Here is a 15908-nt window from a genome sequence, read left to right as displayed (position 1 = left end):
TGCTTTCTATTGATGTCATTTAACTTTTTTCTTTTTCCCAAATTAGATTCAGTTTCAACTTTTTGGCCATAATATTTTATATGTGTAATCTCTATTGTATTGTATCTAGATCTGAAATCAGACATTTCTTTAAAAAGCCCAGTTTTCTATGTACAGTTTTTTTTATATGGCAATCATACTTCAATAAAGTAGTTTAACAAAGAGCTTATTTTTCCCTTTGAGACAGCCCTCTTGTGAGCCATCCATTCTCTCCTCAGGTTGAGTCTAGGCTGTTGCAGAGCTGTCATCCTGGGGCTTCTCTTTACCGTCGTTCTGGGAATTCCTTTCTCCCTCCTGTTTTGGATGCCAGGTTCCCAGAGCCCATGTTTTCTTCTTTCTTGGTTTACTTCCTCATTTCAAAGGAACCCAAACTTTATTGACTTCACAAAGAAAGAGCACAGAAGGTAAATATTTTGAGAACTTGCATGATTGAGAATGTTTTATTCCATCCTTTTCTTTTTTTTCTTTTTTTCTTTTAAATTATTATCTGTGTACATATTTTAACATTGCCCCCCCCCCCATACAGCATCCTTTTCTTGATAACAACTTATCTTTCTATAGAATTCTAGGTTAGAAATACTGTTCTCTCAGAATTTTGTGTCCCAAGTCCAGAGACAGACAAACCTCCTAGAAGACTCCCTGTGCTGTAGGTAGATTATTTTTTCTCTGAAGTTTACCCTTACACTGAGGTCCCCTTTATGTAAGGTCTCAGTTCAAATTTCCTGCTTAATTTCAGCTTCAAGCCATATATTTTGGCCCAATGAATCCTTTAAAAACCTCAGTGAAGCCAAGCTGGCATGGCTCAATGTTTGAGCATTGACATATGAACCAGGGGGTCATAGTAAAATTCTGGGACAGGGTACATGCCCAGGTTGCAGGCTCAATCTCTAGTGTGGGATGTGCAGGAGGCAGCTAATCAATAATTCTATCTCTCCCTCTCCCTTCTTCTCTGAAATCAATAAAAATAAAACCAAACAAAGAAAAAACTCAGTTAGGATAGCCAAGGTTTCAACTAAGTGTTCATTTCCTTCTTCGGTTCTGGCACTTGGTATTTTCCTTTTCTTTCTTATAAGTTTGAGTATATTTACAGTAATGTCTTATGTCGTATCCAGAGTTTTTAGGTGTTCATAACAGAATTTTTGGGTTCTTAGTTCACCAGTTTTCCAACACTATAGGCCTACATGCTAGATACTTAATGTACATTATATCATTTAATCCTCCACCTACACTCAGGAAGATACTATCTTTATCCACATTTTACAGATGAGAAGGATAGGGCTCCGAGAGCTTGAGTAACTTGCCTAAAGTTTAGGTGGAAAGAAAAATATGCATTAGATGCCAAAGTTTCAGTAAACGCATTGAGTAATCAATGGATTAGTAGAGTAATGTGGCAGGTACAGCCAGATGACACGTTTCAGGGGACATTGAATTTTTATCTGACGTTAGGGGCATGCATCGTAACGTTAGAAGAGTCCTATGTGCCCTTTGGAGGAGTATCAGGAAACACCTTTTCGAGTGCTTCATAAATGTACTTTCTGAGTCTTAAAGGATTGGAATTTGTGATGGTGGAGCAATATGTAGGAATAGTCATTCATAGTGTGAAGGAAATAGAATAGCTCCTGGAAAAAACATAAAAATGATGGTAGGTCCTGTACTTTAACAGTTGAAGAATTACTACAAAGCTGAGGTATGAAGGAATATTTTCAGCTCCAAATTGTGTCATCTGAAGGCTTCAGTCAGTGTAAGCATATACCTTTATTTTTTTATTTTTTTAAATATATTTTTATTTATTTTTCACAGAGAGGAAGAGAGAGGGATAGAGAGTTAGAAACATTGATGCGAGAGAATCATCGACCAGCTGCCTCTTGCACACCCCCTACTGGGGATGTACCCACAACCAAGGTACATGCCCTTGACCGGAATCGAACCTGAGACCTTTCAGTCCGCAGGCCGACGCTCTATCCACTGAGCCAAACCGGTCCCGGCAGCATATACCTTTAAATAAGTCTATATTTCTTCGAGATATATTGAAAAATAAAACGTATCAATTAAATAATTTTATTGGTAGTCTTTTCTTTTTGAGTGACAGCCTGATTTATACTGCTTTGCAGTAATAGCTGATTATTCACACAAGATCTCTATAGCCTTGAGCACTTCTGAGGATACTTAAATTTTCAAGAGCTTTCTAAGTTAGTACATTTGAGAAATTAGTGAATGTATTTCAGAAAATTAGTTTCTGTTCTTAGATACAACCCTAAAATAGGGAGTTAAGTTGTTAGCTGATTATGAGGATGTGAATTTTATTTTCCTTGGAGTTACCTAGAATGTTTTCTCCAAAGATCGCAAAGGAGATTTTTCATATTTACTCTGTGTGTCTGGCTTTGTAGATTTTTATCCCAATGGCAACCTAAAGAGGTAGCTGGTATTATTTTATTTTGCAGTTTAGAAACCTGACATTCATAGAGTTTAAATATCCTGCCCCAAATCTCATACCTGTTCATGTATTGAGTCAGAGTTAGAAACCAGTCCTGAGTTATGGGATGCATTTGTGCATCTCAAATGCCCATGGGTTTTTCACTCTATCATGTTGCCTTTAGAAGACAAGCATCAGTAGTCCTTCTAATCTACTAGAGGCCCAGTGCACGAAATTTGTGCACGGATAGGGTCTCTAGCTGCTGCCAGCTGTGGCCTGTCTTACTTCCATGCTGCCCCCCTGGTGGTCAGTGCACATCATAGCAAGCAATCGAACTCATGGTCAGTTGAACTCCTAAGGGGACACTTTGCATATTAGGTTTTTATATATATAGATTCTTGACTTTAAGAACAGGTATAGTTTAATATTTCAAAATTACTTTTTTCTTCTTTTTGTGAGTCTGTGGGGTTCATGTTTATGCACATTTTTTTGTGTACATTAGATAGTTGTATGTATACAGGGTGGGTCAAAAGTAGGTTTACAGTTGTAGGTATATGAAACTGTTTATTCTTGATTATTATTTTTTATTCTATTATTTTCCATGTGAACAACTATCAACCTACTTTTTTGTTGTTGTTGTTATGACTTAATTCTTTTTTTTTTATTATTTATTTATTTATTTATTTTTAATTTTTATTTTATTTTATTTTCCCCCCTCCCTCCCTCCCACCCATCCCCTCCCTCCCCAGAGCTTTATGTCCATTGGTTGTACTTATATGCATGTATACAAGTCCTTCAGTTGATCTATTATCTCCCCCAGATCCTCCTCCCCTCCCCACTGAAATTTGACAATCTGCTTGTTGCTTTACTGTCTCTGTATCTATCTTTTGGTTCATCAGTTTATAATGATCTTTATTATCCACAAATGAGTGAGGTCATGTGGTGTTTCTCTTTCATTGATTGGCTTATTTCACTCAGCATGATGTTCTCCAATTCCATCCAGGTTGCTGCAAATGATGAGAATTCCTTCTTTTTTATGGCAGCATAGTATTCCATTGTGTAGATGTACCATGGTTTTTGGATCCAATCATCTGCTGACGGGCACCTAGGCTGTTTCCAAATTCTGGCTATTGTAGATTGTGCTGCTATGAACATAGGGGTGCATATATCCTTTCTGATTGGTGTTTCTAGTTTCTTGGGATATATTCCTAGGAGTGGGATTACTGGATCAAATGGGAGTTCCATTTTCAGTTTTTTGAGGAAATTCCACACTGTTCTCCACAGTGGTTGCACCAGTCTGCATTTCCACCAGCAGTGCACGAGGGTTCCTTTTTCTCCGCAAGCTCGCCAACACTTGTCGTTTGTTGACTTGTTGATGTTGGCCATTCTGACAGGTGTATCAACCTACTTTTGCCCCACTTTATATATAGAACTCTTTTAAAAAATATATATTTTATTGATTTTTTACAGAGAGGAAGGGAGAGGGAGAGTCAGAAACATCGATGAGAGAGAAACATTAATCAGCTGCTTCCTGCACACCCCCCACTGGGAATGTGCCCACAACCAAGGTACATGCCCCTGACCAGAATCGAACCTGGGACCCTTTAGTCCGCAGGCCACAGGCCGATGCTCTGTCCACTGAGCCAAACCAGTTAGGGCAGAACTTTTTTTAACATATGTAATTCTTAGTACCTATAGAACTCTTAATTAAATATTTTGGGGAAATGTATAAATCATTTTAAAATTAGCAAATCTAACAAGACTCGGGGAACTATGTAGTATCCTTGTCTTACAATAAGCAGTTGGTTGTTGATATCTTTCTCTAAGTGGAGGTAGATCCACTGTTGTAAGAAGACTTTCTATACTGCTAGAGCCATATGAGCAGGAAGCGTGGCTCTTCTTGAGTAAGAGGAAAGGGATGCAGGCTGTGATCGGCACAAAGCAAAGCACATTGAACCTGACACATCTACATTACATGCTCCTCTGATTGGCTGAGGTAATCAGCCATTTGTGATTATTCTATAGAAAATGTTTTGAGAATAGGTTAGTGATGCATATAAAGAGGCCTCAGCAGACTAAATCTATAATCTATTCTGTGGTCTATATTTAAAGCACTTATATTGCAGGTCTCATGGCTTCTCTTAATTTAGAGATTGTAAAGCTAATAATTTTTTATGTAATCTAGACAGAAATCTTTATTTAGCCTCAGGAAAGCCTCATTTATTCTTTGCCTCAGTTTCACAACCAAGAAAATAGGGATAATGATATCAACACATTAGTTAGAGGTTTCGTTACTTAAATCCTTTGATGTAGGAAAAGAACTATTGTTATCTGTCTTATGAAACAGCTAACATGCTACAACAGAGAGCAAACTATGCCGATGAAATCCCCATCCCAGAGACAGCATGTTAGAAAGATTGAGCATATGTGCTATTTTTAGATGTTCAAAAAGCTAAGTGCAGGTTCTTTTGAGTTGAGTGTTTGATGTCTTTATCAAATTACAAATCTCTCCTTCTTTCCCGGAACCTTTCATTTTGCCCAGAGACTTGTTTTTGGCAGATTTCTATCTGCTTGCAAAGGAGTGCAATTTGGTCAGGTGAAGATCTGAGAACTTGGTCTCAACTTGCTTGAAGACTTTTTTAAGTGGCAACTTTTTTCTTATGACTGCTTTGGTGGGCTGTGGTTGCCTAGAAGAGCCTCCTTATATCCCCTATGACACTTTCTTTGAGCCTGCTGGTGGCATAGTGAAAAGCCCAGCAGTTATAACAGAAACAAGTTAACAAGATGAATGAGGGAATTTTTGAAACCTTTCTCCTCCTTCCCCCCAACCCCCCAAATCTCAATGGAGCTTTTCTATTGACTGTACTAACCAAGTGTGTGTATGTACAAGCTTGAAGTGTTTTCATCTTAACCTCTCAGACTGCAACTTGTTGGAACTCTGGTCTTTGGGATAGTATTTCTGCTGCTCTATACTGCATTTGGTAGCCAGAAAACTTGTAAGCTCTCTGGGTGAGCCTGATTGTTTTGAGTCACTTTCCTTTGTCTATAGGGACACTTTTATGGTATGAAAGGATGTGATAGCTAGGTAGAAAAACCCAGGCTGCCATCACAAACTCTATCTTTGAGCGACAAGCAGACCACATGACTTAGATTTTTGGAAACTCTTGGTTGGGCCCCCATGCTGCTCTGAATAATAAGGTAACACTACAGCCTGATGAGTGGAATGGACCATACAATTTGTGGGAAGTTAGTAAGCATTCTGTCATTGTTACCAGAGAGTTCATTTGAAGTTGCCTGTAGCTACCCAATGTTTTTTCAGCTCTTAACTTGAGTATCATCTGTTCCAAAAAGTTTTCTCTGACTTTCTAAGATTAGATTAGGTACCATTTTTTGTACTTGTACAGAGGACTAAAATTATTTGTTATTATCTCCCTGCACAAGACTGTGGGAAAAGAAATATATTAAATCATCCCAACCTTTTAACTAGTTGTCTAATCTCCTTTTGAGATATTTAGACTCATCAGCTATTCTATCAATTATATCTTCCTAAAGAAGTTCTGACATAATTCTACCTATAGTGATTGCCTTTTCCATGCCTGGTCCACAGCTGTCATTATGTCATCTCCCTTCACCATTATTAGGATTCATTTTGCCTCTTTTCTTCAGTTTTATGTTCTGTTTCGTAGAAGCCACATTTTTCTTTTTCTTAGTTTCTGCCCTTGTTTTTTTGTTTGTTTGTTTGTTTGTTTAATATATTTTTATTGATTTTTTTACAGAGATAAAGAGAGAGGGATTGAGAGTTAGAAACATCGATGAGAGAGAATCATTGATCAGCTGCCTCTTGCACACCCTCTACTGGGGATGTGACCGGAATCAAACCTGGGATCTTTCAGTCCGCAGGCGGACACTCTATCCACTCAGCCAAACTGGTTTCGGCTGCCCTTGTTTTTATGGGAAACATACTAGAGCTTCCTGACAAAAGTATTTGAGACATTGCATGCCTGGGAAAATTTACTCTAAACTCATACTTGATTCATAATTTAACTAGACACAGAATTCTCAGTTGGAAAGCTGGTAGGTACCTAATAATTTTGAGAGCATTGCTCCATTGTCTAACTTCAAGTGTTGTTGAGAAGTCCTAAACTTTTGTGATTACTAGTCTTTTGTTTGTAACCAACTTTTTTCTTGGAAATTTGTAGCATCTTTCTCTTTCAGAAAAATTTCAAATTTTCTGAAATTTCATGATGAGGTGCTTTCATATGAATCTGTTTTATCCATGTGAGCCCTCCACTCAGTGACCCTTTCAGTTTGGATATTTGTGTCCTTCAGTTTAGAGAAATCATTTTGTTGATGATTCTTCTTATCTGTGTTGTGTTGTTTTGTTTTTTCTGAAAACTTATTCTGATAATGGATTTCTTAGACTGGTCCTCTAATTTTCTTATCTTTCCTCTCACGTTTTCTTTTCTCTACTTTTTGCTCAAGTTTTACATATGGATGGGGCATGTTGACTGTGAGCTTCACTATAGGGTGATATGGTGATGTGGTTAGGCTCTTTTGGCAGGGGGAGGGGAGGAATCTTTTATATCTGCATCTTTAGGGTTTTTCCCCTCTCAGATTATTCAAATTCCCCAGAGAAAATATTAAATTCTCCTTTCTGAAAGGTAAGGACCAGCTGTTGGCATTCTAAGAAATGTGTGGAGATCATGGTATCTCAGATTCTTGTATAAGTTCTCCCTTTTCAATAAGGTGCATCCCCTCTCCCTACTATCAACTGTGATTATTCTTTCCTAATTCAGATATCCTCTATTTTTTTTCTCTTCAGATTACTGTAGAGGGTGGAACCTGTGCAATAGTTGTGTTGCATAGGTGGAAAAGAGGGATCTTTTAACCAGCCTTCTTTATTTTAACTGCTACCTCTTATGTCAGAAATGACTTCAGAAATAGTGCATTCCTCTTATCTTATAGATGAGGAAGCACCCAAGGAGGGAGTGACATTTAAAGTCACATGTGAAATTAATACGAAAACATACCCAATCTTAGAAGTTTCTTTTGGGCACTAATAAAACCCTGATTTTAGTTTAGTTTTCTTTATTACTTGTTAGTTGTCTTTTTCTCCTGTTGTTATAAACTTTTCTTTGTTATAGTTTCTAACTACCCTCTGCTGGTCTTCTCCCAAGTTTTCTGGTTTCCAAGTAAAATGGATAGTATTTCCATGTCATAATTAAGGATATAATTAAAATTCAAGCCCTGGCTGGTGTTGCCCAGCGGTTACAGTGTCAGCTTGTGCACCAAAGGTTCAAAGGTTTGAGTCCCAGTCAAGGGTACACACCTGGGTTGCAGTTGGGCGTATGTGGGGGTGGCGGAGGGGGAGAGCAAGTGATTGATGTGTCTCTCTCAAATCAATGTTTCTCTCTCTCTTCCCCCTCTCTTCTTTCCAACACTCTCTCTAAAAATCAATGGGAAAAATATGCTCACATGAGGATTAAAAGAAAAAATACTTTTTTAAAAATTCAAGTTACAGACAGAAAATATATAATTGTTCCATGATCTTGAAATGGACAATAATATTTTTGTCCTATGTCGTATTCGTGTCTGACCAAAGAAAAAGAATGAAATTATTTAATTTAAATTCAGAATAGTAAATTATTTCAAAGTGAAAGTTTGATTTAAGAGAACAAAAAGCCTTTGTTATTTCTCTATTAATATCAGTAGGTTAAAATTAATTGCAGATGTCTACATCCTGCAAGAGAAGTGACTATCATTTTTATAAAGAACTCATTTAACAGAGTTAGAAATTAGCACATTCTCAATTACTTCTTAGATTCACCTGGGAAACATGGGTAGAATTCCTCTATTCTTGACTTAAACAGGAAAACTTTAGAACTATAAATGATGAGCCTCCATTTAAAAATTATAAATCTAGCCCTGCCCTCCAGGACAGTTGCATCTGATTTCTTTTCTTTCAGACCTCTCTGCCTTTTTCTTCTTTGAAGGCAGCAGGCTTATTCCCTACCTCATTGCTTTAGGGAGCTGCAAAGTTACCTTTATAGCCCCTCTCCTAACTCTGAATAGTCACAGACTACGAAGGGGGCACTCAGCTCTGTCAGAAAGTATGCTGTTTTAATTATCTGAAATGGGATGTTTTAGTCTTTGAATCGATTCCAACAAGGAGGAGGTAATAGGAAGAGTGATGACATTTACTGATTCTTGTTTGCCAGCACTAGGTTGAACTCTGGGGATACAAAGATGAAAGAGCTCCTTATGAAGCACAGAGTCTGGATGGGAAAGAAACCATGTAATCCAATTTAGTGGTTTAAGGTCTGTAATGGATAAGAAAAGACTTCATCTCTAAATGAATGTGTAGTTAGTAGAAAGAGAGAATAGTGCATACATTCTTGGCAGTTTACTCTAGCAAGTTAACATTCGCTGTATGGAGGGGAAATTGTGGGAGAGAAGGCTGCATTAGGTAGGCGGAGTCATTTTTCTTTATTTTTGTTTTTGTTGTTGTTGGTTTGTTTGTTTAATTTTTCTTTTATTAAATTATTATCTTTGTACATATCTTACCATTGCCCTCTCTCCCCAGAGTTTTATGTCCATTGGTTGTACTTATATGCATGTATACAAGTCCTTCGGTTGATCTCTTATCTCCCCCAGATCTCTCTACCCTCCCCGCTGTAATTTGACAGTCTGCTTGTTGCTTTACTGTCTCTATATCTATCTTTTGGTTCATTAGTTTATAATGTTCTTTATTATCCATAAATGAGTGAGGTCATGTGGTGTTTCTCTTTCATTGACTGGCTTATTTCACTCCGCATGATGTTCTCCAATTCCATCCAGGTTGCTGCAAATAATAAGAATTCCTTCTTTTTTATGGCAGCATAGTATTCCATTGTGTAGATGTACCATAGTTTTTGGATCCAGACACCTGCTGATGGGCACCTAAGCTGTTTCCAAATCCTAGCTATTATAAATTGTGCTGCTATGGACATAGGAGTGCATATTTCCTTTCTTTTTCTTTTTCTTTTTTTAATATATTTTATTGATTTTACACAAAGAGGAATTGAGAGGGACAGAGAGTTAGAAACATCGATGAGAGAGAAACATCGACCAGCCGCCTCTTGCACACCCCCCACAGGGGATGTGCCCGCAACTGAGGTACATGCCCTTGACCGGAATCGAACCCGGGACCTTTCTGTCCGCAGGCCGACGCTCTAGCCACTGAGCCAAACCGGTCCCGGCCATATTTTCTTTCTTATTGGTGTTTCTAGTTTCTTGGAATATATTCCTAGGAGTGGGATTACTGGATCAAATAGGAGTTCCATTTTCAGTTTTTTGAGGAAACTCCATACTATTCTCCACCGTGGTTGCACCAGTCTGCATTCCCACCAGCAGTGCACGAGGGTTTCTGGCTGGAGTCATATTTTGAAGACCTTGAATGTCATCCTGAGGAATTAGAACTCAGTCCTGTGGATCAGTGATCTCCAAAATGGAATGTTCTCAAAGTCAGGGTGTGTGTAATACAGACTACAGAGGAAAATATTAGAATCTCTAGTTCCTTTAATGTTGTCTCTTCTTTTTTAAATGTCTGTTCTTGCCCAACCAGTGTACATCGACCTAGTGGAACATCCACCTACGATCCAGAAGGTTACTGTTTGATTCTGGTCAGGGCACATGCCTGGGTTGTGGGTTCAATCCCCAGTGATGGGCCTGAAAGAGGCAGCCAATCAGTGATTCTCTCTCATCATCGATATTTCTATCTCTCTCTCCCTTCTTCTCTGAAGTCAATAGAAATATATTAAAAAGTAAAATAGGTCTGGGGAGGGGGTAGGATGGAGAAAATAGGAGATATCTATAATACTATCAACAAAAATATATTTAAATAAAATGTCTAGTCTTATGTGTTATATAACGAGCATATTACATTACTTATAGTGATTCGTGTATTTTATTTTATTTGTTTTTTTATATATTTTATTGATTTTTCTTACAGAGAGGAAAGGAGAGAGATAGAGAGCTAGAAACATTGATGAGAGAGAAACATCGACCACCTGCCTCTTGCACACCCCCTATCGGGGATGTGCCCGCAATCAATGTACATGCCCTTGACCGGAATCGAACCTGGGACCTTTCAGTCCGCAGACCGACGCTCTACCGCTGAGCCAAACTGGTTTCGGCTGATTTGTGTATTTTAAAAGTAAGGAGGAAGAAGTGGATATGTTCAACAATTGTTTATGTTTGGAGAACACTATTTTTAAAAAATATGTTTTCATTGATTTCAGAAAGAAAGGGAGAGGGAGAAAGAGATAGAAACATCAGTGATGAGAGAGAATCACCGATTGGCTGCCTTGTACATGCCCCCCACTGAGGATTGAGCACACAACCTGGGCATGTGCCCTTGACCAGAATCAAACCCGGGACCCTTCAGTCTGCATGCTGATGCTCTATCCACCAAGCCAAACCAGCCAGGGCTGGAGAACACTATTTTTTGTTTTGTTTTGTTCCCTCCCACCCCCACCCCCACCCCATTTTCTCTCTTCTACCTCCCCGAAATCCTGGAGAACACTATTATAGGCTGGCTTTCAGCAGGGAAATGAAATATGCAGTGGAATATGAGTATGGAATAGGAATATGAATTAGAATGAGGGAAAACTGGAGTAAGAGAGAGATGAGTTAAGAGACTGGGGAAAAATTTCAAGACCTGAACTAAGGTAGTGGAGATAATAGAGGAGGACTTGGAGACCAGTGAGATATTGGGTAGGAGACTGGACAAGAGAGGGAAGACATCAGTCCTAGACTGTGGCCAGATTTCTGACTCCAGATCTAGATTATGGTGACACTGTGATTAAGCTAAGGATCACAGGAAGGCTATTTAACTCTCAGTCTAAATATGATCATATTTGTTATAGATTGAATTGGTCATTCCATCCCGCACCTAATGTCCCAAACTCAGTATAAACAAAATGACAGTTGCCTCTTTACTGTACATTTTGGGGACTGCAGATTGGAAATCTTTTGCAGTTAGCCATTGGTGTTTATTAAAGCACCAGACAAACTACTCTTGGGTATTGGATTGGGATTGGACCACATAGGAGAATGTAAGTTGTGACCATTCATAGTTAGAACCAAGTAACTGAATTCATTAGTTCCATGTGGGCAGGGATGGAATTACAGGATGGTGATTTGGATCATAGCCATGGTTTGCAGAAGTGCTGGTGGGTAATAGCATGTTAGTTACCTTGCCCTGACAGTTTTTTCCAGGGGAGTAAGTATGTTTTCCTTTCTCCTTGCTGTAGGAAATTATTTGCCAGATTGTGTTATTTATAACAATCTGTCATGGAACAGCTGCCAGGAAAAGAAAAGAAGCTATTCCCAGTAGCTCTCCCCACCTCCCACTCTACCATTACCACCACACACACACACACACATCCGGTTTTCTGATTTAACTTTTTTTTCTTCTTCTTCTAGTTTTACTCAGTGGTTTTTGGCTTGATTGAAAATATTCCTGTAATGAGAGATTTCTGGGCTTTGCCCTGACTTGGTAATTGTGTTTTCTCTGCTTAATTTGTTTTCTTTAGCCAAGACTAACTGGCAGCAGTTTAGATTTGAATTCCTGGGTGTCTTGAATTTCCCCAAACACTAAAGTGCTGTCTTCCGCCTTCCCTTGAAGACTTTGTATGTTTCCACTTTGTCAAAAATACACACATCTGCTGTCCTTTAGAGCTGTGCTTTCTGCCCTTGACACTGCCTTGGCTTCTCTAGAGGACCAGGCTTGGGATAAAGCGTACTGAGGACTATTGAAATAATGTGTAGGGAAGTCTGTAGAGATTCCCGTTGGGCTCTGCAGAAGAAGAGGCATACTATTGGTGTTAGAAAAGAAGTGATCTCCCAAAATACAGGGCAGCTGAGGGCTGGTGTGTCTGGGGCACTTTCAAGTTAATTTCATTTCAGATATACTGTACAGTTGCTTTACAGTCCAACAGTCTGTTTATTCATTGCTTGAGATCACACACTTCTGGTTTTTACAGTTTTTAAGCTTTTTCTCTCTGGACTCCAATTAGTAGAAGAACATTTGCATTTCTACACTGGGCTTTACATTTGTAGAATAAAAATCAAAACAATAGTAATTTCTTTTCTCTTATAGCTTATAACTGATTTTCAATATTTTTCATCTCATCCACACACAAACTAATTACTGAAACTCTGTGGCACATCAAAAAAGTACTAATTACTGAAATTCTGTGGCACATCAAAAAAGTACTTTTTGTGTGTGTTTTTTTTGTTTGTTTTTTTGTGTGTTTTTTTTTGCCAATCTGACAAAAGAAATTATCCTATGTAATAAAAGAGTAATATGCAGATTAACTATCACTCCAAAACACAAAATAGGCCGGCAATGCCCTTCCTCTCTGAAATCAATAAAAATATATTTTAAAAAAATAAGTAGGATTCTTCAGGCTATTTCTTCCTTAGTTTGCATGTACGTGGGCTGATTTGTTAATGTTTAGTGGTTCCTGGATGGTGAGCATAGCAATTTTTTTCCTCTAAAAACATAATGTTTTTAGGGACTTTTTTTTTTTTTTTTTAATCAGAGTTAAGAATTAAGAGAAAGCAGAAAGGTAGAGAAAAAAAATCCAAATTTGAGCTTCTTAATCTTAGATAAGGCCTTCAAAATGAATTATTTAGGCTGTAAATAATGAGTTATATGTCGGAAAAGAAATGATGGTTCTGGTACAAATTCTATACAGATGGTCCCTGACTTACAATGATTTCTCTTATAATTTTTCGACTTTACATTGGTGCAAAAGCAATAAGTATTCAGTAAAAACTGTACTTAGAATTTTGAATTTTGATCTTTTCCTGGGCTAGCGATTTAAGTATGATACTCTCTCATGATGCTGGCTAGTGAGCTACAGCTCCCAGTCAGGCATGAAGTCACAAAGGCAAATAACTAATTCTCTATAGTGTACTGTTACCTGTGTGTGTTTTTTTAATTTTTTATTTTGTGTTCTGAGCAAGTTTAAGGTAGGCTAGGCTAAACTATAATGTTCAGTAGGTTAGGTATATTAAATGCATATTCAACTTGGTGATATTTTCAACTTATGATGGGGTTATTAGGACATAACCCCATCCATCCTAAGTTGAGGAGCATGTGTATTCAGAATAAGAAATTTCAGGCAGTAAGACAAGGCATCCTAAACATTGAGCCTTACTTTCTGAGCAAACACAACCCTTTGCTGTAGTAGAATATGAGTTGAAATCATACATTTTCCCACCCAACACAGAAACTTGATTTTAAATTAGTAAAATCTTAGAAAAGTTGGAACCACTTACAAAAATGTCCATGAATATAGATATTCACTTTATTTTTAAATCTGGGATAATTTAGTACAATGTTTTTCAGACTTTAAAGTAGCAGAACCTGTTTTCCAAACCAAAGCTTATACAGAAGCCTAGACAATAAAATTAATAAAAGAGGAGCTACTGTGGTTGGCTTAGAAAGGGCAATAGGAAACAACCTTTCTTCGAGATACCTCTGGGAAACTATAGGTGTGTTATTGAGAAACCTTGATGTAGTTGACTTAAATTGCAATTTAAGGAATTTTGTTTTCCAATTCATTATTTTTGTACTTTTGTTTTCTGCATTTATGGTGAAATATGACAGAATGTATAGGTAGAAATTTGTTTAAAATATATCAATAGCTTTTCTTAGCCAATCACATTTAGTACTTTCTAGTCCCAGAAAGATTACCAAAAGTGATGATTTGTCTTTAGAAACCAAGGCTAAGATTATCTACACTAGGGGTGTCGAACTCAATCAGAGAAGGGGCCAAAATCTAAAATCCAGCCTAAATCGCGGGCCGAATGGTTTACTGAACAGTCATAAACTGTCATTGTGATGGAACGCAGCAGAGTGCAGTGATGACAGCGCGGTGCGGGCCACATTGCAAGGCCTGGCGGGCCGGATTTGGCCCGCGGGCCTTGTGTTTGACATGTGTGATCTACACCGTTGTATTTCTAATTACTGTGTATAGATGTAAAAGTTGGACTGTGAAGAAGGCTGGTAGGGGGAAAAAAGCTATTCATTTGAAATATGGAGTTAGAGAAGAGCCCTATGGATATCCTGGACACCAAAAAAACAAACAAGTGGGTCCTAGAGCAAATTAGACCTGAAACATTCCTGAAAGCAAAACTGACGAAACTGAAGCTGTCCTGCTTCAGGCTCACCATGAAAGGGTTTTTAGGAAAAGGCTAGGAAAAATAGAAAGTATCAGGAAAAGAGAAAGACCAAATATGAGATGGATCGACTCCATAAAGGAAGCCATAGGCATGAGTCGAAAGGAGCTGAGCAGGGTTATTGAGGACAGGACATTGTGGACATCACTCATGCATAGCATCTCCAGGCATCTGAGCTAACTGGATGGCACAGACACAGTCCAGGTTTCCTCCAAGTTCCAGAATAGGACCTGGCTGAGCATGAAGTAAGTGCTCAGTTAGTGTTAGATAAATTAATCACTACAAATAATAATCCAGGTTCTGCCCAAGCATTTCTAATGATTCATTTCCTAACAAAATTATTCTTTTTTAACTAGCTCTGATTGGCAGACATAAGTTAATATGAAAACCAAAAATACTTCTGTTCATATTTTACCTATTTGTTCTTAGTTTTGGTCTTGGGCTATTCAGGTAAAATTTGGTTCTGTCAAGTATTTGAAGGGTGCTCTTATCTCTTTCTTTCTTAGCCCTACCCCCTATTCCTTATCCTGCCCACTGTCACCCACACATACAATCTTCACAATGTTTCTAAACCACTGTAATTTTTCCTGATTTGTGTGGTCTATTGTCCTTTGTGATACTGACTTTCCCCTTTTCCATTTGACAGACAGACGTACTGGTCCTGAGCTGTGACCTAATAACAGATGTTGCCTTACATGAGGTTGTGGACCTGTTCAGAGCTCATGATGCATCACTTGCCATGTTAATGAGGAAAGGCCAAGAAAGCATAATACCAGTTCCAGGTCAAAAGGGAAAAAAAAAAGCAGGTAAGGAGACCAGTTTTATTTGTTTGTTGGGTTTTTATAATTATTATTGTCATTTATACTTCCTTTTAAAATCCTTTATTGAAAACTAACTGTAGTACAGGCACTGTGCTAGCAGTTGATGACATAAAGTCCAATACGGCAGTTGCTGACTTGAAGAGATTATAACTATTAATCAGATTCTGTAAGGTCCTAGAGGCTTTTGTATGCAGAGCAGAGCATTCAGAACTGTTTGCATTGTGTTTAAGGCTTAAATAATGAAATGCATGTATCTAAGAAACAAAAAAATTAAAAACTAATTTAAAAAATATTTAAAGTTTGATTTGCAAATTTAATTAGATACCTTTAAGCAGTTAGAATTACTATTACAAATGTAGTATAGTTGATTCTTTTGAATGGTCTAATCACCCTAAATACATAGG

General features: G+C 37.9%; 1 protein-coding gene across 3 annotated transcripts in view; it reads left to right on the top strand.

Annotated features, from left to right (window-relative positions):
• EIF2B3 (eukaryotic translation initiation factor 2B subunit gamma) overlaps positions 1–15908 on the top strand; it is an 87796-nt gene that overhangs the window by 14505 nt on the left and 57383 nt on the right. For all 3 annotated transcript variants that reach the window (XM_045584764.1, XM_036446374.2, XM_036446375.2), the window contains exon 4: positions 15330–15489. In XM_045584764.1, the coding sequence (XP_045440720.1) occupies positions 15330–15489 (160 nt within the window). The remainder of the gene's footprint in view (positions 1–15329; positions 15490–15908) is intronic.

This window comes from Pipistrellus kuhlii, unplaced genomic scaffold, assembly GCF_014108245.1.
Source record: "Pipistrellus kuhlii isolate mPipKuh1 unplaced genomic scaffold, mPipKuh1.p scaffold_m20_p_2, whole genome shotgun sequence".
Lineage (NCBI taxonomy): Eukaryota > Metazoa > Chordata > Mammalia > Chiroptera > Vespertilionidae > Pipistrellus > Pipistrellus kuhlii.
Note: the sequence above shows the minus strand (reverse complement) of the source record. Positions and strands in the feature narration are given on the sequence as shown.